General features: G+C 44.0%; 2 protein-coding genes across 2 annotated transcripts in view; both read left to right on the top strand.

Moving 5' to 3' along the window:
* Positions 1-14,722, top strand: part of enpp1 (ectonucleotide pyrophosphatase/phosphodiesterase 1) — a 200,770-nt gene extending 186,048 nt beyond the window's left edge. Inside the window, exon 26 of the transcript XR_013507443.1 lies at positions 14,710-14,722. The gene's annotated coding sequence lies outside the window, so the exon portion shown is untranslated. The remainder of the gene's footprint in view (positions 1-14,709) is intronic.
* The window catches only part of lpgat1 (lysophosphatidylglycerol acyltransferase 1), a 35,085-nt gene that overhangs the window by 3,300 nt on the left and 5,904 nt on the right, over positions 1-25,881 (top strand). The window contains exons 3-6 of the mRNA XM_071919121.2: positions 8,998-9,116; positions 12,749-12,844; positions 16,229-16,508; positions 21,554-21,680. Of these exons, the coding sequence (XP_071775222.1) occupies positions 8,998-9,116; positions 12,749-12,844; positions 16,229-16,508; positions 21,554-21,680 (622 nt within the window). The remainder of the gene's footprint in view (positions 1-8,997; positions 9,117-12,748; positions 12,845-16,228; positions 16,509-21,553; positions 21,681-25,881) is intronic.

The following is a 25,881-nucleotide window of genomic DNA, read 5'->3' on the forward strand; positions in this document are numbered from 1 at the left end:
CGGAGCAGGAGCCATGCTCCGCTTGCCTACAGCAAAACCGTTTGAATGTTTTTGCCTCATTAAAGAGATGAGGCAAGAGGGGTGTGTGCAAGAGTTTCTTTTTTTTTCCTTTTTGGCACCGAAGAGACGAGATCAGTCTATTCCTATAGGTGTTGATTTCACCCGTATAACATCCAGACAGGCTGCAATATTTGATCCGAGGAAAGGCGTTTCAGACACCCTTCAAACAGGTTATACTGTGAGGAGTCTCTATCGCATTCATGCAGCCTCAAAGAGTGCTGGTCTTTGATCACTACTGAGGTGACGTGGCCGCACAACCTTCAGCATGTCTGAGGAGCACTGACATCCATCCCACTGTACATGGAAAGTAATAATCACAACTATGGGGATTCAGCATAGCATTCAGTGAGCGACGTCTGAGCACTGCCCAACAATATGACGTGTTTACTTCTGAAAGCATAACTAGCATAACTCATAACTCTCTGTGAAGACATCAGTTTTGCTGGTACAGCAGACTGGTCCTAGCATAGCTAATTTAGGCTGCCTTTACTTAGCCGTGCATCATGAACCACTTTCCAAACCCACCATGTGTGGTATAACATTGTGTTTTGGCAGTCATTGCATGCATACTAGTACAGATGTTTCAGTGTTTCTCATAGGTTGTCAGTTTACTTCAGTGCAGGGAGGGGGGTTATTGACGACTTGTTATTGACGTCTCATTTACCAAGCCTAGTAACTCATTTTTTCAGGCACTAATGTCTCTCAGTCCAGTATAAGCTAATGACATTGCAACATTAGCTGACTATTATACTTCCATCTGATTGTTGAGGCGGTTTCAGACCATCTCTCCTTTCAGTTTGTGTCTGCAGACACACTGCAACTCCAAGCAGATGCGCTGTGTCATAGGTGCAATGAGTTATGGTCTTTGAAGTTCAATAACACACTTTCGGTGCTTGGCAGCATTAAATCTGATTGTTTGAAAACTACATCATCAAGAACTGCCAGCTTCATGCGTCACGAATGAATCCACCCGAAATTAATTTTAAAAAATGCACTTGGCGGGCTGTTAATTTAGCTAGGCGGTCCGGCCCAATGTTAACAGTGTATGGGAAACGCAGTGTTGTATTTAGTGGCAGTACTATCATGTGATCATTTGGATTGTCACCCTCTCCACCTCCCCCATCCCACCCTTTACCTCCTTCTGTCACAAAGCGGCACAACTGCATGTTGCCTCTCCAGAATGTCACACGTACAGCGGTGGGCACAAACAGGTGCCCTAAAGCCAGCAGGATTAAGTTACCATTGCATGTCAGATGACTGGGTGGTCTGCTGGGCCTGGCAGAGATTAAAGATAGTGACTATCAGTCATAAGTCTATAGAGCATGCAAACATTGTCTCGGTCCAAGAATGATCAGACTTTAGACTTGCTAAGCAGTAGGGCTTGGATGAATTCACTTTGAATTGAATTCTTACCAGCAACTGCTGTTCATTTTGTTAATGAAAATTTAGTTACCCTTTATCTTTCAGTGATTTGGTTATGACAAACTTTTCATGCCAAAAGTATTTCAATATTTTACCTTAAAGACAAGTGCTGCATAATTAATTGTAGATAATCGTATATCACGGTTTTATGTTTCCACAAATAAAGCCCCTATGTATAGAATATTTACCTCATTATATCATTCTCAAATTAATTTTGATAGCATAGTATAATGGCTGTAAAAAAAAAAAATGAGACCATTGCGGTGTAAATTGGTGAATTCTATATGTTGCTCTCTATGTGTTTATTCTGTTTGTCCCAGGGAATTAAATATACAGGACTGACTTGGGGCCTCAGCTAAAACAGTTTTGAATTGCTTTGCTTGAATCCACACTTGGAATCACTACTCTATTTGTTTTTATGGAAACTAATACACAGACAAGTCCAGATGCTGTCCAGTCCCACGGCAGCTAGCTAGGTGTGCAGCATCAACTGTTCCTGTAGTTGAAGTTACTGCATTCCTGGAATAATCAGGATAACAACATCATTCACCCAATGTATTGTCAAGAAGAATAGTTCCACTCTACTATATTGTTACACTCTGGTAGGTTAGCTGTCTTTCAGTATCATAGTAGCCTGTTTAATATTAATGACATTTGGCAATATGGAAGTTTTTCTTATATTTTCAACTCCCCTGAAAGTCCTGGTGTGGTATATCAAGCACTTCCATTACGTATGAGCAGTCACGTTTGGATGTGCAGCGTGCACCATGTGACCAAGTCGAAAGTTAAGATCAGCCCACTGTTAGAGAGCAAAATACTTCTCCAGAGTCTGAACGTGACAATGTTTTAGTTCGCTCATTTACCATGCCTGTTGTATTTAAAATTTTTGTTGCTTTGCAGTTCTGGTAGTCTCCTATTTGGAGGGGAGCGTTTATAATGTGCGGACATCCTGGCCTTTTGATTGGATTATTCGGTTTGTGGGCAGGGGGGCCTTGGTGATGGCGTAATCAAACTCCAGAAGCAATGGTGGATGAAGATGTAGCCTAAACGTTGATCTTGTGATAGAAGCCACTATTAAAAAGATTAATATACCTGCTCTAAAAGCCTTGCAGTATACGCTTTTAAAAGCTTTTATTCAGGGAAAGGACGCTTTTGGTATCTTGCTGACAGACTTTCGTAAAAGTTTAATGTATCAACCGGCCCCTCTAGTGCATGAAAACATAGGTAGACCTATTGTTATGGTCATGTCCTCGTAGCACTGGTGGAGGACCAAGTAAAGGAGGCGAGCAAGCTTGGAATAACGGCACTGCAGCTTGGGGTCAATCAAGAGGACGATATTTTGTCTTATATTTATCTTTTGATAGAGGCCCAAAATTTGTCAAATTCAGTGCATGAGACTAACTTAATGTTATAGCTACACAACAACAGTTTAGTTACTGCGAATGAGGCTAGTATTGCGGAAGTCTTCTTGATGTTGTAGATATGTTTCTCTTCAAATGTAGTGGTACTCAGCCAGCATCCGGACCAGGCCATCATGTTTTGTTGTTTCTTTTTTTTGCTGCCGACTCTGCATCTAGACTTGTAGACTTGTCAGAATTAACAGTTGTGGTTTTAAACCAGAAAGGAGAAGTGAGTTTCAGGAAATCGTATGACTATCCCTTTCTGCTTCAAGGAAATTGCAAGAATGTGTGTTATTGTCATCAAATGTTAAAGCATCCAGGAAACTGCGAGTATGATGCATTTTTTATTAAATTCGTTGGCTGGTAAAACCCAAGACTCACTACAGCTTTCACTATTTTACCAGTTAACTAGTCTTTTAAAACAGAACAAGAACTCCAAATGATGGTCTGTTGCCTGCCAGAATTTACCAGCATTTGGCTGCTGGCTGGCATTAATTTCCCACTCTGTGTGAAGTGGCATTTTTGTTATGAAAAATATGAAACCGATCATTGCAAATTTTCACTGCGTATTCTGGTTTACCACACAGGCCATCCGTCGTTTTGTTTTGTTTTTTTGTTGTTTTTTTGGTATTTTTTCCCCTGCTAGACTCTTCTCTGCTGCCAAGCTGAGTGTGGACAAACTGCCACTCACCTTAATTTACTGGAGAAACTGGTGGGGGGGGGGCAAGGTCAGCGGTACGCCATTTAGCTGACCACCGTTACTGGATTAGACACTCTGCCTGCAGCACGGCTGTCCTCCTGCCGGGCTAACTGTGTCATCTCTCAAAGACAATTTCCCTAATGTATTCTGTCTGACAGATGACCCATCTCTGTGATATCACTTACGCTCCTCTCACACGACAATGGGGACTTCAGCGAGCATGAAGGTATGCTCCTTATGAAATGACATTGCCTTCGGGGGACGCGCGCCACCCCCCCGAGTGTGACAGGCGTGTCATTCGTCTCGAAGTGTGCTCTCGATTCCCGCGCTCGAGAGGAGTGATCTTATTCTCCTGAGGTCAGGGGGGGAGAAATAGAGGCCTAAATTGAACATGCCAACACGTTATCCCCCTCCGTCCTTTTTTAGTATATGTTTTTTTTATTTTATTTTAAACTCAAGCCAGTGCCTGATTAACCCCAGCTAGGTTGCCTGAGCAAGAGTGTTTGATGTTGGAAGATCCTTTGTCCCCTTGCATCAGAGGATGTAGATGTATGAACACTGACCGCCCCGTTGCTCTGTATACCCAAGGATCAATGCCTAAGCTTAAGCCCAGTAACTTTTCATAGGCTCTAAAGCCTATGTAATTGGCTGTAACACTTGTAACTGTTATTATATAATAAACAGTAACTACTGTGAGATGAGGTAAAAAGGAGCCTCCTGCCTTAAACCGTTGGCAGTTTTTGTTCATGCATCTACCCATGGAATATGTTTTCCAATATCTGCTAATGAACTGCTGAATGAATAATTTGTGCATTAGTAATCCATGACTAAATCTTGTTGTGAACATGCTGAATACTTAGCAGCTAGTATAGTGGGTTTAATTTGATGGTGGCTTTGAGAATGAGACCAGCTTGCTACCTTTATCACCATATATTAGTGTCTTTTACTGTGGGTCTTTTACTGTGGGTCATGCAGAAATGGTTAGGCCTAATCCTAATGGGTTGGTTTCAATTATGCTCTCTTGGAGTGGTGACACAAGATCTCATTTAATGGAGTCTACACTTGCATATAATTGCACAGTTTGGAACATAAAAGGCTTACCACATTTTTTATATGTTGTACAGTATATTTCAATTGGATATCTGCCAACATGGTATTTAGATGACATGATATATACATTTGAGCTGCTGATTTCAGGAAAACTCTTATTTGCCTGAGTAAATTGAGCGTATAATTGTAGGCCTGAGGTAACCTGATCATTAAGAATGTTTTCGGTTCCTATTCATCACTTTATTAGAGAATGGAACAATCAATGAAAGGCTCCCTTGAAGATGCAGATCAGATGTCACATCTCCTAGCAACAGCCTCGCTTATCTTGTGTTTAGGCAAACATTTTCGATCTCCTCGGGAAAGCAAAGCTGGAATGTCCTAGACTCTCAAGAACAGACATCTGACTTTTTTTTCCCTCACCATCAGCTGAGCTCCTCCTCAAATATCCCGAGGCTTTAGTGCTAATGACAGGAAGGTCTTCAAAATGACGGAATACAGGCTATCTGTCAACCTCGCTGTGTTCTTCACATCTGTAATTTGTGCAGCTCTGGCTATTTATCAACCGCGTTGTATTTTGCACATCTGTGACTTTGCTGCACCGGCAGATCCTTGTCACTTTGTTTTGCTTTACCACTGCCTCACTGCGTTCTCAAGTTGATCCTATTGCTCCACCTTACCCATGACTGTGACCCTATGGTACACTGCACTACTGCACAATTAGAACTCTCTACCCCCCTCACTACTGTTGCCATGTATGCCAGTGCTGCTACACTTGAAGAGAAAAATCCACCCTTGAATACTTTTACACTGTTATCTCTGTGATATTCTTCAGTTAGTAATTTCCTACATTTCCCAGAATGCCTTTCGACAACCCCCAGAGAGCGTGCATGAACTTGTTGCTTATGCATGTAGGTGGAGAAACGAAAACCATCAACAGCTGATGTTTTGGTAGTTCTATCTAAATATCTCAATGTGACGTCATGTCATGTACGCTCGGCCAGGTATCCATGGTAATAAGAAAAATACACCACCAAACAACAAAGTGGGCCCAGATATGCAAGGTTCATCGCCACTAGCTGTTTTTTTTTTTTAACACTGTCAGTGTTTTTAGGTTGTATTTTTCCTTGAGCAGTTCTTTGGCTCTGAATGTATACTTGTCATGTGTTTGTTTAGTACGCTGTCATACAGGACGTCTTGTCTCCTCTCTTTATGAGGTCCTGTTACATTTTGTCCTGCACCAAATATGTCAATCCTGTATTGTGTAGCTGTCTCGTAATGTGTGTACTTTATTTCCTGACGTGCTGTACTAGGCGAATAAAAGCGATTTTGACGAAGCCCTGTCTACCTCAGCAATCTTAACCCAGACTCCCCAGTAGACGGCAAGTGCTCACTCACTCTGCACCCTCGGGCCCGCCTGGTACACGCATTTGCATTACACAGAGAGCTGGAGTTGGCCAGGCCCTCCCAGAACTACGGGGATTCCCACTGACTGATTGCATCCCAGCTGAATCTTCTCACCCTGTGGCTTTGGCTAGCCTACATCTTCGCAGGCCTCCTTGGCTTTCTGTTAATATGCGGAGTTGTCGAATTGCAAAGGCATGTGTTCTGCAGGAGGGCCATTGTCGTCACCCCTCATCTACCACGAGCTTCGTTTCCTCCTTTGTTGCAGCTCCTGTGTGTTTCCTGTCAACAGTCAGATACAGGCGGAATGGTTAATGAAGTAGCCTGTAAGCTTTCAATAGAGGCCCGTCGATGTAAATCAGAAGGGGGAGCGGAGTGCCGTTGGAGATCTGCCCCAATAGGTGCTGATAGAGACACCGGTCGTTGTCAGTTTGAACACTGCATCACTGAAAACTGTGTTAGTATTTCAGGTTTATTTACAGTGTAGCCTGCAGGCTTTCTCAATCTCGTCATTACACCATTGTTGGACATGTTGAAACAGACCTGTGAAATGGCTTTTTTGTGTCATGGGAGAAAAGCGGAAACACGGTTATTAGGTTTCTGTGGTACAGGGTGAAGAGCAGGGTGTAGCTAGCTCAATTTCTGTGTAATTGTTGAGTAAATATGTTACAGCTTGTTTTCCTTCTATTAGTTTTATCACTTTGAGCGAGAACAGCTCCCTGGTTCTGTTATCGGCCTTGCAAAGTTCAGTTCAGTTCAGTCACTTTATTATCCCAGAAGGGAAACTTCACTTGCAGTCAGGTTTCCCAGCAAAGATGCTGTGCGAGGTTATGCTTAAGGAGGGAAGCCTTATTTATGGATCATATGAATGCAAATAAGCTTGATGGTCCTGTTCTAGCAGGATGTCGCTTACTGCTTATCCTAACAGAAGAATGTTATTTCAGAGCGAGGTAGCTCCCATACCAACAAGTCCACTAATAACACTGTGTCTAGACATGTAACACGATGATTACTTCTTGCAACTTAAGGATATTCTGGTTATAATCTGTCAGGCTTCTGCAGTGCGCCTATTTTAGAAGCATATACTCCTAAAAATAAATTCACGCTACCTAAAAAAAGAAACTGAAATCGGAGCACGAGTGCATCTTCAGATTCAAAGTAGGGATGAGTATTTTCAGTTAATTTCAAAGGGAATGCTCCATAGTGTTTTTGTGTCCTTTTGAATATTTCTATTTTCATTTGCTCCTTGGCGGAAAAAAATGTCAGCGTAGAACCCTGTAACACTAATAATAATGTAATAACTTATCAAAATGTAATTAAATGTCCCTATAAATGAGTTGAAAATGTAATATATTATATGAATGTAATATGCCGGTTAATGTGCTAAAGTGATGTTACTACATTATCCATTAGCAGTTTATTACATTAACAGGTGTTACTACATTTTTGACCCATTTAGAGGGACATTTTATTACATTTTTACCCTGTTAATGATGGTCAGTGTATGGGTCGGCAATATGTTGAAACATTGTCCAGTAAGATAATCGGAGTGTCCTACTTTTATATTGACTGTAATCTGTAAACTCGAATTCTTTTCTATTTGTCGCAGGCCTGAGTGAGATATTAATTGTGAATAATTCCTGGTGTTTGTTTTAATCTTCTTGCAGTGCCAGATGGGTGGGGTAAGCCACATATGACAATACAATGAGCGCCAGAAAGACAATCAGACAATCGCTGGAAAAGGATTTGAAAGTCTATGCCATATTATGCCATGACAACACAGACCATCCCTTGTGTTTTTTTTCTTTCTCCCAGACAGTTTCCTCTGCCCTGTTCAGAGTGGACAATAGTGAGAGTGATAGTGATACCATTTCCTGAAACTCACTTCTCCTTCTCATTGAAAACCACACGCTGAACATCTTTGTCACCCCCCTTTCCACCTGGCATTAATATGTGTCCTGGCTCATCAGACTGTAATTGAATATAGTAAAAATTAGAATAAAGACAAATAAATGCACCCAAGACAAAGATCCGATGAAGATCCGATCATCCAAAGCACCTCAGAAGGAACAGAATCAGCCCCAAACATCAGCGCACACACCCTTTGGCTCTGCTTCAGCAGGCCAATCAATAGGTTTACTTAACACAATTACCACCAGGCCACCTTTTTCCTAGGTCGAGATGCTTATGGTTCCCAATGACAGCCATTCTGCTTTGTGGTTTGAGCTGTAACCTTTGTGTGTTTGTGGTCATTCCTTTAACTTGTATGGTACTTGAGGAGTGGGAGGGGGAGAAAGGACAACCACTTCTAACCATCCCATGAAAACCACACGCTGAACATCTTTGTCACCCCCCTTTCCACCTGGCATTAATATGTGTCCTGGCTCATCAGACTGTAATTGAATATAGTAAAAATTAGAATAAAGACAAATAAATGCACCCAAGACAAAGATCCGATGAAGATCCGATCATCCAAAGCACCTCTGGAGGTGGTCAGAGACGCATTTGGCCACATTAACAACAAAGTGTAAATGCAGTGTGTCTCAGATCAGAAAGCACATGCAAATCAAACGGGTGTCAGACAGCTCACACAGTAACTTGTCAAAAACTGGATGGTCAGGATGTAAATATTCTGTAGAGGAAGTGACACATGACAGTCGGCATTTTGGCGAGGGGAAAGACTAAGTGGGGTTACGGTGTGTATACCGGAGACTCATTTTAATTCCAGGTTTAAATATAATTCAGCTACATCATACCTAGACACAATGCGGATACAAGACGCACATTAAGGCCAGGTGTTAAGGGGGCCTGTGCTTAACAACTTACCTGAAAGTGTTTGAATTGTGCTGATGTAGTGAGACCTACCCATCTGGCACTCCAAGATGTTTAAAACAAATTTGTGGAAAGATGTTATTTGTACGTAGTATTTGACCTAAGTGTCTTTTTTGTACTGTTTCCCTACAGTAATGGAGTGGGGCGACGACGTGAGGCCCATCTCCGAAGAGGAAGCCATGATCATCGTCAACCACCAAGCCACAGGAGACGTGTGCACCCTCATGATGTGCCTGCAGGACAAGGGCACGGTAAGAAGAGACGGGACGCCGTCGTCAGTTTGCGTCCCTTCGAGGAAGTCCGGGGATTAAAGCAGATGTTGAGGTTAAAAGGTTCACGTCGGTGTGAATGAGAACGATGCAGAAATTGGAACCGGAGGGGGTTTGGCGTCCCTCTGTGTTTTAGCTGAGCGGCCCGCCGTCTGCCTGGGTTGCCTGAGTGAATTGTACGAGGTTGGGGAAGAACACCTCTCCCACCCTGTTAAGGATGTTTGCGTTAAGGATGTGTTTGTAAAAGATTACCTAACCTCACAGTTGTTTCGTTTATTTAGCCAAATGACATTTGCATGGAGCAAGTTCTCTGTTAATAAGCTTAAGGACTGCAGTTCACATTAAAGGCAATATCCAACCTCGATACTCTTGCACTGTTAGATATCATCAAGTTGTGACGTTGAATGCATTCTAGGAGGTATTTTGTGATGAAGTCTTGTAATTTAATTTTGTGATTTCCTACATTTCCCAGAATGACTTTTGACTTGTTGTTGACTCGTGTTGTATACGTGTGTAGATGGAGAGAGCGATGATGATGGCGTAGAAAGTTTTTCCAGCCGAGAAAAAGTGAGAGTGGAAAGAACAGTGCCACGGTGTGCCGTGTCAGGTTGTTCAAGTTACAAAAAAGCCATTGAACAGGCCGTTGTATTTCACACGCCACTGAAGTCAGATCTACAAAGGCGCGAGCTGTGGCTGTGTTGCATTCTGGTCTATTGAAGCTGCTGCCAGTGGAGGAATTGGTATCTCTGCCTCGTCTAAGATGGATTTCTCCCGGTAACATTGTTGAGCGTCTATGCAAAATGCTGAGTCTAAAAAGAAGCCCTCGCTCTTTGGTTCTTAGAGACTGACATCAAAACCTGACGTTTACGGTTGTTATAGATGGGTGGAAAACTTTCTATTAAACTCCATTGTAGCTTCGCTGGAAATATCTCGATGTGACATAATGTCGTCAGTTATCCATGGGAATAAGAAAAATACCAGAAATCTAAGGTACATCACCAGCAGTGTTACAACAGTGCTTCAGCCAGTAAAACACACATGGAGGGAGGAAGGACAGAAACTATCCATGGAATGAGTGTGATTTTCTCTCCCCTGAGCTTTGATAGCGTACAGTGTCAGGCAGGCAGGGAACAGAATCAGCCCCAAACATCAGCTCACACACCCTTTGGCTCTGCTTCAGCAGGCCAATCAATAGGTTTACTTAACACAATTACCACCAGGCCACCTTTTTCCTAGGTCGAGATGCTTCTGGTTCCCAATGACAGCCATTCTGCTTTGTGGTTTGAGCTGTAACCTTTGTGTGTTTGAGGTCATTCCTTTAACTTGTATGGTACTTGAGGAGTGGGAGGGGGAGAAAGGACAACCACTTCTAACCATCCCATGATGTTGATATGCTTGGAGCTGAAAGTTGAGCTGTGTTGAAGTTGATGTAATTCATGTTAAGTTAAGCCTAACTTTAAACAGCTGTAATGTGTATCTGGAAAGCATGTCTTATAGAATCAAGCATTGTCTTTGCCATCAGCTGTCTGTATTAGAGCTGGGAACAACATGGGGGTATGCTACAAAGTAAGATTAGTGGGTTAGTGAGCTAACTTGGGGCTTAACCCTGGCTTTTCGGTCTCACGGCGGTGGCTCACTTTATAGCAGGGTAGATCACCATGGTAACTTAGGCTGCACAGCTAACCTGCTCCGGTGCAGGTGAGGTTCAGGCTATTGGATCCAAACATAAAAAGTCAGCCTCCTTATGAATCAACTCAATCAACTCAAAATCAAATCAATGGCATCGCCCTTCCTAGAGGATCCCATGGCCTTTTTTTAAATAACCTTTACTGCAACAATTCCATCTCAAGAACCAGATATGAACAAAAACATTGCATGCAAAGGAATGAGACAAGTAAGTAAAGAACTGTACAGGGGGACAGGTCTACTATTAAATGAACAGGTAGTAAGAAGGGCTTTTTGCAGGGCAACAGTGTTTAGAGACCAGCAGAACTACTTGGCTTTTCCATGATGAATTATTATATCAGAGATATAGCCTAATATTTATTAGATCATTCTTATAATAAATGTAGTGTTTCCAGGTTATTTGCCCACGGTGGCTATAAAAGAGGGCTTCTATCTAATAGAAGGTAACTTACATTAGTTGACTGTAGATAACAATAGTGAATGAAATTTACTGTTGCATATTAAGTGCTGAAATCCTTTCATAGGATTCCCGATACTGATTGAAGCAGTAGATTGCACCCATATTCCATCAGCGCAGCCCAGGGGAGCATGAGGCCGACTTAATGAATAGAAAATCTTTTCACAGCCTCAATGTCACGACACAATATTGTATCAATGAAAAGTATGCACACTGTGACTTAAGGACAGGCAGTGATAAGCCTATTTATTGACATTTACTATCTGCAATTTTTCTCCAACAATTCTCTCTAGCCTTGGCAGCAGCATTACTTTTTGCTGTTAACAATGTTTTTGTATTGTTCATGTGTTTTCATTATAATAGTTTGTTCTTGAGAGAAGAACACAAATATTAGTAATCCATTTCTTCCCCATACTTCCCACTTTTACAGTCTAAATAACATGTTCAAATTGATCTGTCCATGTTGCATGCGCTTGGATATTTGTTACAAACTCCTTCTCTGTTATGTGACCGTGCTCATAGCTGGATTGGAAAATCCTCAGTTGACAGAGCCAGTTGATAACTGCCTTCGTGAGGCCAGTTATCCAGGATTGCCAGGTTTTGTCAAGCCAGCTGACGCAACGCTTCCTTCGTAGTATTCCCCCAGGTCCAGACCTCCAGGAGAGGCTAGTCCTCCTCAGGCAGGACTGCCAACACACTAGTGACGTGTACAACTCCAGACTGTAGTGTCAGTCACTCTGTAGTTGCTGCAGCTGATCAATTCATCTGGGGTTTGTCGATACTGGTCAATCTGCCATTTATTCCAGACATTGAGTGGGCCTGATTGCTTGTATGAGTGCCTAGATTGAAGTCTGGTCACTTAGGTTTAGTTGTAAACGAATCTCTTGGATTTACATTGGTGAAGTACGGAAATGGCTTCTATTTCCGGCAAAATTATTCTCAGCAGTGCACGTGATTTTGAAAAAAGAACGTCAGGAAAAAGCGGCATCAACTGTCAAATTTGAAAGTCAAGTCTGACACTTGCTCGAAGAATCGATTATTTGGCTTCATCGCCAAACATTCAGCCTGCCGTCCCGCCACCCTTCACAAATCATCCCGGAGATTGGCTGTGGGTTTTTGGGACGGTGGGGGCGGCGGTGTTTTTTTTTTTGGGCTGCGGCTGGCACGGCAACGCAGCCGCCAAGCCGCGCTGCGCGAACATGATGACATGATCCGCCTCAACAACTGCATCCCTGGCCCCGTTTATCCTCTTAGCGCTGAAACAACAAGCGCCAGAAAGGACAGTAAGCCAAAGCTGCCTTGGTGCAGATCAGACGGGTGGAAGGACCGTGCGGGGCGGTATCATTATGGGACGTGGGTGTCAGCGCACCGAAGCCAGGTTCCATGTGTTCTTGCTTATAGGGAAGTAGGGAATAGAACAAAATCGTGCTGTGTTTGTTGAAGTTCTACTTTTTCTTCCCCTCTCTTTCAGGTGGTACGAAAAATGATGTGGCTGATGGACCACGTGTTCAAATACACCAACTTTGGCCTGGTGTCCCTGATCCACGGGGACTTCTTTATCAGACAGGTAAGACACCCACAACTGTTAAAAGCCGGCCCCAAATAGCTCAAACAAAGACCTAATTAGGTTAACTGTCAACATCGCCTGGGAAACGGCAGTATTTGTTCGTCTGTGTTTATTCTTTCGAGCCTTTTATTCACCCAAGGAAAGTTAAATGGGCATGTGTGCTCCGCATTATGTACGCCCTGCTTCACATTCATAATGCTGTACACATTCACACCTGGGAGCCGCCCAGTACAACCGTTTTGTCTGTTGGCAACTGAGCAGCTCCACTGAAACAGTCGAGGCTCAAGGCCACATCAACAATAGTTGCTGAGGGACGGGAGAGCACTTTCCCCCTCACTCTGCCCGCCCAGTTTTTACCAGAAGGAATAAAACTGGCGACCTCCGGGTCACAAGCCAACTTCTCCAACCTCTAGGCCGCTGCTGCTACGTCACCACGCTCCGCAGAAGTCGAGTCACTGCCCATCTGCTTGTTCCAGCTGGTCCGCGGATATGCGAGTCCGCTGCTACTGCCTCCTCTAAGAAGGATGACGGCAGCGGACAGTAGCGTAGTGTAGGAGGCTGCTCAGCCCCCCCCCCCCCCCCCCCCCGGCTCAGACTGACCCTTTGTTGTGGGGGCAGCTGGAACACAGCAGCCCGTTGTGACAGACCTACACACACAGCCCACAGGTGTCCCACTGGTCAGGGAATTCCTGCAATATCATGGAAGGTTGAGAGGTTAATTCTAGACAAGCAATGTCAGGGAGCTGAAAAAATTCTCTGCATGTGATGGAATATCACAGAATGCGACAAACTGATCCACTTACAGGAACCTAGTGGGATATCTTTTACAGTTGGTTCCACACACATTTCCTGCAACAGATGGTGGTTATGAGCTGTTCTTGTTTTTTCTTTTTTTCTCAGTGGTCACTTTTTCTCTGCAGGGCCAAACAGGGTTTGCCAGGGCCAGCTCAAAATGTCTACAACAAAGACTTAAAAATTTATCAATTTTAACTGACTGCACTGCTGATGCATTATCTCTGTGGATATCAAAATGTACTAAGTTCTGCCACATTTGTTTTAGAGGAAAATAACTTAAATAATGAGTAAGCCCTATTTGGCGCTGTGGATACCAGACTATTTATCCCTTTAGAACTTTTTTGAGCTGCAAAAACAGCACAAACATGGCAGGAGGGAATTAAATTTTTTAGGTCATGGAAATGCTCTGCCATAGTGGTGGAATTTTACATCAGGCAACGTGCCCGGGGTGGAGAACCCGGAGTGTGCTAACAACCAAGCAGGCAGCGTTGGACGGCCCGGGCAGACTCGGTCATTTCCACTGGCCCTGCTCCGCGATCCCCTCTGGCATTCTCGTCTCGTGCATTCCTGACATCCTTCCCCAGAATACCTCGCACGCCCTCACGCAGCCAAGCATCTGCCCCAACCTCCCAAGCATCTGCTGCCCACTCAGACTGACAGACAGTCTCTCACATCGTTCTGCTCATCACGATACCAGCACGTTTTTGATGGCTCAAGTAATTGTTGTACAAGGCTCTAAATGATTTTTTTTACCTGGTAGCACTGCTGCTCCCAACTTTCAAAACTTATAAACACGTGAGCGCAGTTTGGAGCCTAGAAACATAAGTTTTACTTTCATTTTCTTGACAGAGCAGCTAGATAGGCGTCTGTATCATCTAGCCGACAGCCGGCACTTGCGGAAAACACTATTTCTTGTGAGAGGAAGTATCAGGAAGGGGATTTAATGTCAGCAAGTGCAAAAACTGCTTTGAGGTAAATATAGTCAGAGACAAAAACAGAGCAGATGACAGGAGAGATGCCATGCTCACTGTAAAGAAGTTACAAAGTCACAACAAGGCAATTATTTGCAGGCGCACCAATGTGACCAAATGCAATTTCGAGGTCACAAAATTTAAACATTGGCCGCATTTGCTACCAAATGGTCGCACTTTAGAGCCTTGTTGTAAATCTCGATCTTAGTTTCCATGATTTAATCACTGTATAATTTGGTGATATTGAAACATTTAATGCAATGACACTTAGAACACCTGCTGTATCAAATTGAACATTATCATCATTATCATCACAATGAGTACTGTGACCAGTCACAGCCAATGAATGTGCACTGCGCACTTATTTGTCTGTATATACATCCACGGTTCCATGTGACTAAAGCAAGCGGGAGCGTAGCAGAAACTGAGCTGAGCTCAGTCGCTCGCTGGGGAGACGGGCTGCCTGAGGACTATAGATCAGAGACTGAATTCTATCAGTCCATACCTCAGGTCTGGATACACCCACTAATGATCCAGTCAAATCCAAACCCCCCCCCCCCCCAAGTCCAAATGCAGAATGTTATGTAAAATAAATGGTTCCTCATCTGACAGTTGGAAATATTTCCATGACATCGAGCATGGACCTCAAGAATCATCCAAATAACCAAATGATCACCAAGGTTGCTGCAGCACTCTGTCCCTCCCCCAACACACAAACTGTCTATAATGGGAACGTCTCCCTCTGTCCATCTGGCTCCTGTAGCCACAGTAAAATCACAGCAACAATCCCAAGGTGAAGTACAGGTCTTTGGCAGGTTTAAATATAAACTTCACTAACATAAAAAAACGATCTCCTGTTGACTCGGAGACTTTGTAGCAGTAGATAAGATTAATACTGCAACTAATATTTAGGATTAATAATCAAGATCAAATTGTTTGGCAAAATAATCAGATCATTTAGCCATAGTTGTGTTGTGTGCAATTTTACTACATACAACTGTACACACACACACACACACACACACACACACACACACACACACACACACACACACACACACAATCCAGCCTGCCTATGCTAATGCATTTAGAATGGCTTTTGACCGGGCCTAACTAAAAATCAATCACAACTCTCCCGGTCCTCACTGTGCTGTCACTGCTAATGCTCTTAATGTTGCCAGGTCCAACATGTATTGCATCCGTTTCATTCATTCCATTACTGCTGGTCTGAGTGCTCCACAGTATTACTGCACCTAACTCCTGGTTTTTGTTTGTAGGTTTTCTCTCGTTTGGCTACTTGTATTAATGTACGGCAAACTGTACTCTTCTTAACAAGTCAATTAATTTAGCATTGGGCCTTAAAATCTTTTTTTTTCATTAGAACAGTTAAAGAAACCTGCCAGTGGGTTGAGATAATTGCACTTGTTATGATTTCCTTGATACTAGTAGAGTGATCTGCCTATTTTGCATTGCTTCAAGATATTGGCACTTGTTTCTAAAATATTCCTGAGACAAGTGAAACTGGATTGGAAAGGAGAGAAATTATCACACCCCGTTGGCAGAATGTTTCACGTGTGATTATTATATCTATAAATACATTTGTCTGTTGTTCCCACAGGGTAAAGCTCACCGGGACAAGCAGCTGGTCTACCTGAAGGACCACCTGGACAGATACTACCACAGCCGCGACCGGAAGTGGATAGTGCTGTTCCCCGAGGGCGGCTTCCTGCGCAAGCGGCGGGAAACCAGCCAGTCGTTCGCCAAGAAGAACTCCCTCCCCCACCTGACCCACGTGACGTTGCCTCGTCTGGGCGCCACCCAGGTCATCCTGAAGACCCTGGGAGCCCAGCAGGAGAACGGCAGCGTGGGCAGCGAGACTGGGACCCCCAACCAGTCAGGTGCCTAACACACACACAAAACGCACACAAAATCTCGATATCTTTTCTCCCTGGCCCTTATTTCTTTTCCCCAGCTCTTCTCTATTATGCATCATGATTATTCTAACAACACAGGAGTATTCGTTGCATCTGTTGTCCAGCCGCTGTGGCTCTGATCCTTGTACTCCTTACTTTTGGTTGCTTGTAATGTTGGTGATCTAGAAATGTAAGATTATTCTACTCATAGATTCTTGTAAGTTGCTCTGGAGAATGTAAATGTATACTCCTGACACCAGTAGGAAGCATGGAGTCTATGAATCACACATATACTAAGGCTGTCCGCAGCTAAATAAATTCTTGGCCGGCTAATGGTCAGAGGATTTTGTCAGGTAAACAAGTTGTCCGTTGCATAGAGAAAGCTGAAAATGTGTCTGTTCTCCACAGTGTAATCCTCTGGTAAATCCATGCATACTGATAATAATGTGAACCTTTACTGATCCCCATAGGGAAATTTTCTTTCTGCTTGCCCCGCCTCCACAGGGAGGTCAGGGGTCAGCTACAGAGCCTTAGAGCTGGTAGGGATTCAGTGTCCTTGAGCAAGACGCCGAATCAGCAGGGCAGATGCTTGCTGTCATGGGGCTTGACCCTGAGTCATCCAGTCGAATTACGACCTTTGTAACCACTAGGACACCCTGCCACCAGATCTGGTGTTCATCAAAGAAAACACATGCATATTTGTGAACTCTTGACCAAATCCAAGGCAAAAAATTCAAGCCAAAAGAAGTTAACATTCAGTCAGTTTACATTGAGATTCTCATATTTTTTAATATGTTAAAAGCTAAAACTAAGTTCCATTCCTTTCAAACCATTGTACAGTGAAATTTAGAATAAAGTCAAGTAATAACCTTATAATGAGACCCCAGGCCGGCCCAGAATGCTTCATTTTTGGGTTCTCCATCCTAAGTACATCTCCCCTGGGTCACATCACTTCTTACACTGACAGAAAACTGCATGCTGCCCATGTCGGCATGCCGGCTGGTACCCACTTTGCATATTTCACTGCTGTCAGATGAAAACCTTGTCAACTTAACAGGAATTTGGAAAAAACAAAACTTTTTTCAGATTGACAACCATGAATTTGAAATGTTTTCATGGATTTTGAATGGGTTCTGTTAGGCCTCGCTTAATGACGTTTGATTTATCTTTTATTAATGTCCCAGGATTTTTTTTCTTGCTGAGGTTTCCGGGTCTCAAAAAGTAGAATGCTCTGTTCTGGGGAAGTCTGGCAGAACATTGCAAGTTTTTTTTTTTTTTTTTTTTCTTTTTCTTTTTTGTCTTACCTCACAGTCCCTGTGAACGCTCCTGCTGCACTGGCTCTAATAATAGACTGTGTAGTACAGTTCTTCATCAAATGGGGTTTTATGTTGGCTAGCAGGCCAGGGATGGACCATGCTTCAAACCTGAAGCATTAAATCATCACGTCTTTGTCACAGTGTCCTCTGGGAGCCTTGTTTTAACTTAACGGCGGCTGGTGGTGGAGATTGCGAGGAGGGGAAAGGGGTGACATGCACCGAGGTGCCAGAAATTGCATCAAGGTCCCTGAAACCCCAGTGGCGATTTGCAGAAGAGTAATTTATTCTGTCTAGAGACCAGCCCTAAATACAGCCAATGAGCTCGTCCATCTCTGCAATTAACAGCCTTTGAAAATTACATTTCTTTTCATTCTCTTTTCCTACACTTTTTCCCTTTTTTTTCTTTTTCTTCAGCTGACAAAACAAAAGTTTACATGTTTTTCATGCTACCAGGTGCAGAAATCCACTGCCATACACATACATGTGCGGTGAGTCTCCTATGCCCACGCACACACAATGCTCACATTGGAGTTTCCTGGCTTTACCACAAAATCCATTTTAAAGGAGTGCTGCGTTAATAGCAATTTGAACAGTGTTTGGGCCAGCACTATTGAGAACGTTGCTCAGGGACTTTAGCCTTCCACGAGTTTGCTAACACAGCTCCTGCAGTCCTACAGCCTCAGCACTAACAGCCAGGAGCTAGCAAAACGCTCTGTTTATCCCTCCGCAGGCCACAGTGTCAGGCCAGATGAAAAGTATCACTTCATCGGCTGTCGTAAAAATTCAGATAAGATAAGCAAGACTCATTTAGTTATGCAATTATTTGCTGTATGTGCAGGTTTTTTGTTTGGTTTTTCTGCTAATTTAGCACAAAGGCCTAAGCCATTTCATCAGTGTCACACACTTTGATGGTTGCAGAGGTTCTGTTTATATGCTAAGACAAGGGTGGGATTTTGAACGTCAGTGTCATTCATTGACAGGAGATTACCCGTTTCCCTGCTTTTTATAGGGTTATATAGGGTGTTCATGTCCTTGGTCTTTCTTCATCTCCCGCTGTCCTTCTATATTCCAGCTGCTCAGGAGGAGAAGCTGGTTGGTGCAGCAGGACTTGTCCTTCCATTGAATCTAGCTAATGGCATTAAAACAGAGGGAGAGTGGGGAGGAAAAACGCACACCCACAAGAGTGCTATGTCCCCCACCGTCCTGCACTCTGTGTGTGTGTGTTTGTGTGTGTGTGTGTGTGTGTGGGTGGGTGGGTATGCATGCCTGCATGTCCCTGGCTGATCAAAGGCGCAGCCCCGTCTCTCTCTGACCCTCCCTGATGCTCTGCAGAGGCGCCCAGAGCCTGCTGACTCACACACAGACAAATGGGCCACTCGGAGGAAATGGGATTTGATGTAAATGTGTGTGCCTCTGTGTATCAGCCATGCAATGTCACCCGGGGTAAACACAAACACTGTGCAGCCCAGACTCAAAGCATGTGGGTCAGAGTAGTTCACAGCCTGCAGAAACTCTCTGTGTGCATTAGCGACTAAAAAGGAATGATAAATCTCGCCTATATGTTATAAAACAGTACAGGTGGCAGGTGAGCAAAGTTCACCGCTGAGTGTCATTTTAGGGTTGGGCTGAAGCTCCTCATGACCCGAAGGTAAAACATCAAAGCGCGTTAGGCCTTATCGTCTGTACATTTAGCACCGACCAATCAGAGGTGGCCCTTCACCCGCAGCTCGGTCGATGGGAGGGACAGGTGTGTTCTTCGGCCGTTGCGATTGGCCCACAGAGTGGCCTGACGGAGAGCCAGACTTCTGACGGAGAGCCAGACTTCTGCCAGCGCGCTTCCTTCCTCTCTAAGTGTTTACAGAGGGCCGGGGCTCCTCTGATGTCATTTTAAATGACCACGGCTGTTATTACAGTATTGTTTGTCACAGCGTGCGGGGAAGCAGCGATACTTTGGCAAGCGGCCCGGTTCTTTGGCCGGCCGCTCGCAGGAGACGATGGCTGCCTTTCAGCACACCGGGGCCGAGATCCGGATCCGATTACCCTCACAGGGGGATGGCTGCGCTGTTAGCCATATTCGTCATTATCCAGTCACCGCTATATGGGTGTAAATGCTCGTCTGGTGAGCTAGCCAACAGCTCCCTCCTCAGCTTTTCGTTTCCGCTGCCTCCCCCATCTGGTGTTTGAACTTTGAAACAAATACACGTTATTAAGTGAACAGAGTCGCATATACTTAAGAAAATCTCTCGCTCACACACACACAGGCCACATCTGTGTGAGGACATTATTCCGGCCTTATGCCCCTCATTAGAAACCTAGTGAGGTTTGTCCTCAGTTAATCACCTGGGCCATATCAGTGTTCCTACTGTGGCAGAGTGGACTCCCAGCCTTGTGGATAGGGCTGGGCACTAAGAAACAATATCTACTGGTACCATACTGATTTTCTGACGCTTCAAAATATTAGGTTGAACAACTGAGCTCAAGTAGTATATGTGAAAAAATCCCATTTTGATCCCATCCCATATTGAGGAAATGTTGAGCATTTAGAAAAGCAGGTGGGATGTTCAAATGTTGCACAGAAAATAATTTCAGCAAAGCGAGGTAGCGGAGAAAGTTCTCCGAACCAGCATTAAATTTGAAGAATTGCAACTGTGTCTGCATCAGATATAGTCCGATGATATCCAGCCCCGCTTGTGTGTCTATGCACACTCATCGCTTCCAGTAGACAAGCATAAACTAGAAATAACACGCATAAAACACACACAGAAAACAAATATGATTGTCAAATATATGCTGAGACTGGACATTGAATCAATTTGATTTTACACTGGATTTCCCTCAGCCTTGACAACCTTCCTTCAACAGAGAGATCCAGCAAAGTCATTGTTCCTTTATTCTTTTCAAAACCATAGTATATTTAACACTGCGAGGCAACTTCGGTCCTGCAGGTGTTGATTAACAGCAGGCAGGACGTTTAATGGAGAGAAAAATGTGTTAAGAATCATCCTTATCAAAAAGCTCCTTTTAATTAATTTTCAGTTCTTTATATAAAAATTGTGGCTGTGTGCAAGTGACGACTGAGCTGACCCTGCATACTGCACGTACATACGCACACACACACACACACAGGCAGCTGCCTCCAACTTTCATCATCTGTCTAGCACTCCCTCTCTCCCATCTGTCATCCTTCCTATCTCCCCCCCCTCCTTCCCGCTCCCCCTCTTTCTCCTCCCTTCCACCCTTGCTCTCTCTCTCCTGGCTGCCATAGATGCAGTGTGAGAAATTAAAGCTGCACTAGGCTAGAGTTTTATGTAAAAATACACCTGTCTTATCAGTCTAAATCACCAAGTGGAGCTGCAACAGAGAACGTCCCCTCCATTCTAATTGAGGCCCCATAGATTTGCCCAATTTGCCCAAATGAAATTCTGGTGTCAGATAAGGTCACTGGCAGGAAATTTTCTCCACCCACTGGAACTGACAAATTGACGCTTAAGAGTAAATTGAAACAGTGCTCCGTCTACAGAAGGTTGGACTCACCAATGTTAGATCTTACCTCATGCGAAAAGAGTTACCCTATGATGATCATTAAAGTATGACATTATTATTGTTGTTGTTATTAAACTACTTAAAATAACTGGTGATTTTTTGGCGTGTCCTAGCCCTGCAAAAGCGTCTTTTTCTGTCTTCCTCACTGCTTTTGTCTTCCTCCCATGACAGGCAATAAGCGTAAAGGCCTGCAGTGGGTGGTGGACATGACCATAGCCTACCCCAAAGCACGGCCCATGGACATCCAGACCTGGATCTTTGGCTACAGGCCTCCTACAGTCACACATGTACATTACAGGTAAGACTAATACAGTGGTCCTTACATTCACCTCTCATTTTTCACCTAATGTGTAATCAAAATACTTTTTTAAGATTATTTTGTGGCGTTTCTGCTTCAGAACTGCACAGTGGAAGGGGGGTGACATATGTATCTAACTCTAACATTGTGATTACATGGTATCCACCACAGCCTGCTGAGCCACCACAACACCTTGAGCCTAGATCCTTCCACAGGCTGGCATCCCATAGACATTTAATAGTAACACTAAGTTGTGAAACTGTACCATGCAGCTTCGCTAGGCAGCCAAATAAACCGGGTCTGTCCCACATGCAAAGAAAATGTTTGCACCACATTATGGAATATAAGTATAGTATGATTTAAGTAAGTCTAGTATAGTGCTATTTAATCTTTAGTAGTTTATTGCCAAGATATAATTTTAGAACAAAGACTGATCCTCGAGCTTATAGTTTGGTGTGCTGCTCTCCCCTCTCACTCTGTAATACAGTTCCCTGTAGCCCTCCCTCATTACCACGTCTTCCCAAACAAACCAGAGAAAGATGTCCTTTAGGAGAGGAATCATATTACCGCGGAGTCGCATCACAGCTCCATAATGGAATTACAACTCATTTGGCTTTTGCACACAGAGACTCTGAGGCTCTGTACTTCAAGTCCCCGTTCATGTGACTCACTTCAGCGGTGTTCACTTGTATCTAGGGAGAACTTTGGGACCGGGTTTTATATCCGCCCACTGATGACGCAAGCTCCCTATAGGAAAATCCCCCGCCAACTTTCATACCTAGTGAGTCACTAGGACACACCTGAGATTAAAGTTTCGTCAAGTGTCACCTGTGTGTCGACCGCTCTGCCATTATGTTTCTATTTCATTATCGCCTTGCTTTTTCTCTGTGTGGACCGCAGCAAGAGAAGCTAATGCTTTTTACAGGGGGCTAAACAAACAGATTAACTGGTGTTGTGCAGTGAGAGCTGACTTTGACCTTGGCTTCAGGTCTGCCGTTTCATACGCACAATGACGTGTTGGTGCATTTACAGAAAATTCTCTGCCGACTGGATGCCAATCCGCTGCTAATGCCTAAACATTTCAAACCAGCGTCGCTTTTAGATTTCACACGCCGTATTCTGCTGTCATTGTACAAGTAGTTAGATGTGAAATTGTTTTGGGGTCTTTTTCTCTCTCAGTTAAAGAAACTGTGCATGTGCATCATCTTTAAGACTGGCTGCAGGGTTGGAGTTGTGTGCCTGCATTGATAAAGCTCCCAAAGAAAATCAGCACAGATTTATTGCTAGTCAGGGTTAATCAGCCTTGATATGATTTAAGAAAATCAGAATCACTTTAATTCCCAAGTATAATAAATGTACAGGAATTGACACACTGACACACATGGTACAGGGACAACAGGACTTCTCATAGACTGTAAAAGGACAGTGCAGGACATAAGATAGAAAGCAGACTGTACACGTATCTCCACATATACATTCACCATCTAATATTCTGTAGTTTAGAGATAAACTGGTCTCAGATCTGCGCTCTTACTCAAAGCGATAGCATGTGCACCCTGCTTCCTTGTTCCCCCGCTCTCGGTGCCCACACCCCCTGTTGATAATCCCAGTCCACCGGTGGAAGTGACGAGGGTGGGCCAGGATTAGCTTCTTTTGTTGGACTCAATTTAAGGTTAATGTGCTCCTCTGTTGCATTGTCTCAGAGAGGGCAGCATCCAGGTTTAAGATTAGCCATCAGGGAGTGGTCATCTCCCTGTGCACCCGCCTCCTGACAAGCTCTTTTGTGTGTTTGTGTGTGGGGTGCGGTGAGGGTGATAGGGTGGGGGGGGGGCAAAGTAAAAGGTAATTTATGAACCCTGGCTTGCTGGCCCCTCTCTGGAGGCTTCTCCACCCACTTGGACTAAAGCTAAGGACTCATTAAGTCTGTAATTAGAGAGGCAGAGGATGCTCCGCTCCCGCCCCACCTCGGGGACTCTCTCTCTCTCTCTCCCTCTCCCTCTCCCTCTCCCTCTCATCAGCCATTTACACAAGCAGCCTCCCCGGCGCGGTCAGCAGCTCCGCAGCCCGGTGGACGGGACAGGGAGGCACCCAGCGACGCGCGCAGCTGTTCATGTGACGAGGCGTGCACACTCTCAGTTCCAGCAGCGTAGATAGCACAGAGCTTAGCGAAGAGAGGCCCACGCTGGTACAGGTGCACAGTCAACAAGAGGATTAATCCGCCTGCTGATTAAGGGAAGACTGCGGGGGTGTGAGCGCGTCGGTGCTCATTGGGTGATGCGGACAGGAAGTGTGCAAGACCAGCATGCCGCCTGGAACGATGTTTTTATTGTCAGTTTTGAGTGATTTTGGAATCAGTGGAGTGTTTGTTCACCAGGGTTTCCACCGGTCAGGGAATTTCTGGAATATCGTGGAGGTGAATTCCAGACAGGGAAAGTCAGGGATTTTGAATTTTATGAGAGTCAGGGAATATCAGCGAATTTTACAAATAGGTCTCTTTACAGGAATATACCAGAGTTTATTTTCAGAATAGTTTCCCATATTCGTTGCATTAGATGCTGGTTTTCAGCTGGTTTTCTGTGTGTGTAACCCTTAAAAACTTTTCAGAATTGAAAGCCTACATGAAAAAACCAGGAAAGAATAATATTTTTAGGTCAGGAAAGAGTCATAGAATTTTGCATCAACACTGGAGATGACATCTCTGATACCTCTTTTTATAGTGTTTTGTTTTTCAGAATCACGTATATTATTATAATACCCGTGTGCAGGATAAGGATCTCCAAGCCTCACCTATAGGTGTTTCTGTGTGAACTGGCCTTAGTAATAAGCTACTGTCCTCCTGTGCTGATGTTTTATGGGCCTGTATAGATTCCTCCTGCTCCTGAGCCGCAGCATCAAAACGGGCAGTTGAGTATTGAGTAATATTCTAGATGAATCCACACTGTGCGCCATGCACTTTTTCTTAATCCTTCCACCTCCCTCTCTCGCTCCCTGCCTCCGGTCGGCGGCCCTCGGCTCCACCCCTCCCTCTCTCCCGTCTCTCTGTCTCCGTCTATGTCTCTCTCTCTCTCTCTCTCTCTCTCCATATAATCTCGGTCTCCCAGATTGCAGCATTATAAGCCCTCTGTGAATGGCAGATGGGAGAGCTAGGTGGGTGTACAGAGGCAGAGGGAGGGCAGTAGTGGGTGTTAAATAGGTTGAATTCTTTTCTTTTAAACGCGCCTTCTCCTTTTTTATTTTTTATGGGTTTTTTTGCTGCTGTGTGTGCAATTCTGACTGCTGCTGTTTGAGAATATGTGAAAGGTGACATGATTTATGGAGTCTGAGTCTGCCTGGTCATCAGATGGATGCTTTCTAGCTGCACACCTGGCTTTCTCTCAAAGACAAGACACACACACACACACACACTCTGAATCGTTGAGTTTGCAGCCATACCGCTTTCTTAAGGTATCTGAGGCAGATTTTTTTTCTTCCCCCAAGCACTTTGTAACAAAGGTGCAGCAAAGTCTGTCATTGCTAGTGGTGAAACAGGCACCTCTTTTTCTTTCTTTTTTTTTCTTTTTTTTTTTTTACATTTGTCTGCTCAACACCTCACCCACAATCAGTCTCTCTCTCTCTCTCTCTCTCTCTCTCTCTCTCATGAGGGTATTGAGTGCCTTGGTGATTAGAGATGGCATCTGGGGGTAATGAATGAGAAGGGGTTTACCTTTTTTTTTTTTTCCTTAGAGGACTTGTGTCGTCATGGAAACCCAGTATGGGAGTGGACGAGGTTGTTTCATCCCCACTTTGAGCCACCTCAGCGGGATTTTGAAATGAACTTATGGCCGTAGGAAATTGCAATTTTTCTGAGAGCTGGCTCTCTAAGTATGGAAGTTGGTTGTCCAAGGATCCAGACAGACAAAAAGAAGTTTTGTACATTTTCTAAGAAATCATTTGATTTGATTGGACTCAGGGTCAACAGCACTTATCAAGTTGAAACATGATGCCTTAGTAAAGTCTGAGGCATCAATAAATGTCATTCAATAAATGTTTTACTGTACGTTTTGGTCTTACACTTCTGGCCCTCAACATATGTAAGCTGATATGTTTACCGCAGTATTATTATCTCCTGTGAAGTCTGGAAGTTTAGGTCTGCAAAAAGTCTGGAGTTTTGTAACAGGATATGTGCAAGAGGGGAGGTTTATAGTTTTCGATAACATATCTG

Source organism: Centroberyx gerrardi, chromosome 18 (assembly GCF_048128805.1).
Source record: "Centroberyx gerrardi isolate f3 chromosome 18, fCenGer3.hap1.cur.20231027, whole genome shotgun sequence".
NCBI classification, from domain to species: domain Eukaryota; kingdom Metazoa; phylum Chordata; class Actinopteri; order Beryciformes; family Berycidae; genus Centroberyx; species Centroberyx gerrardi.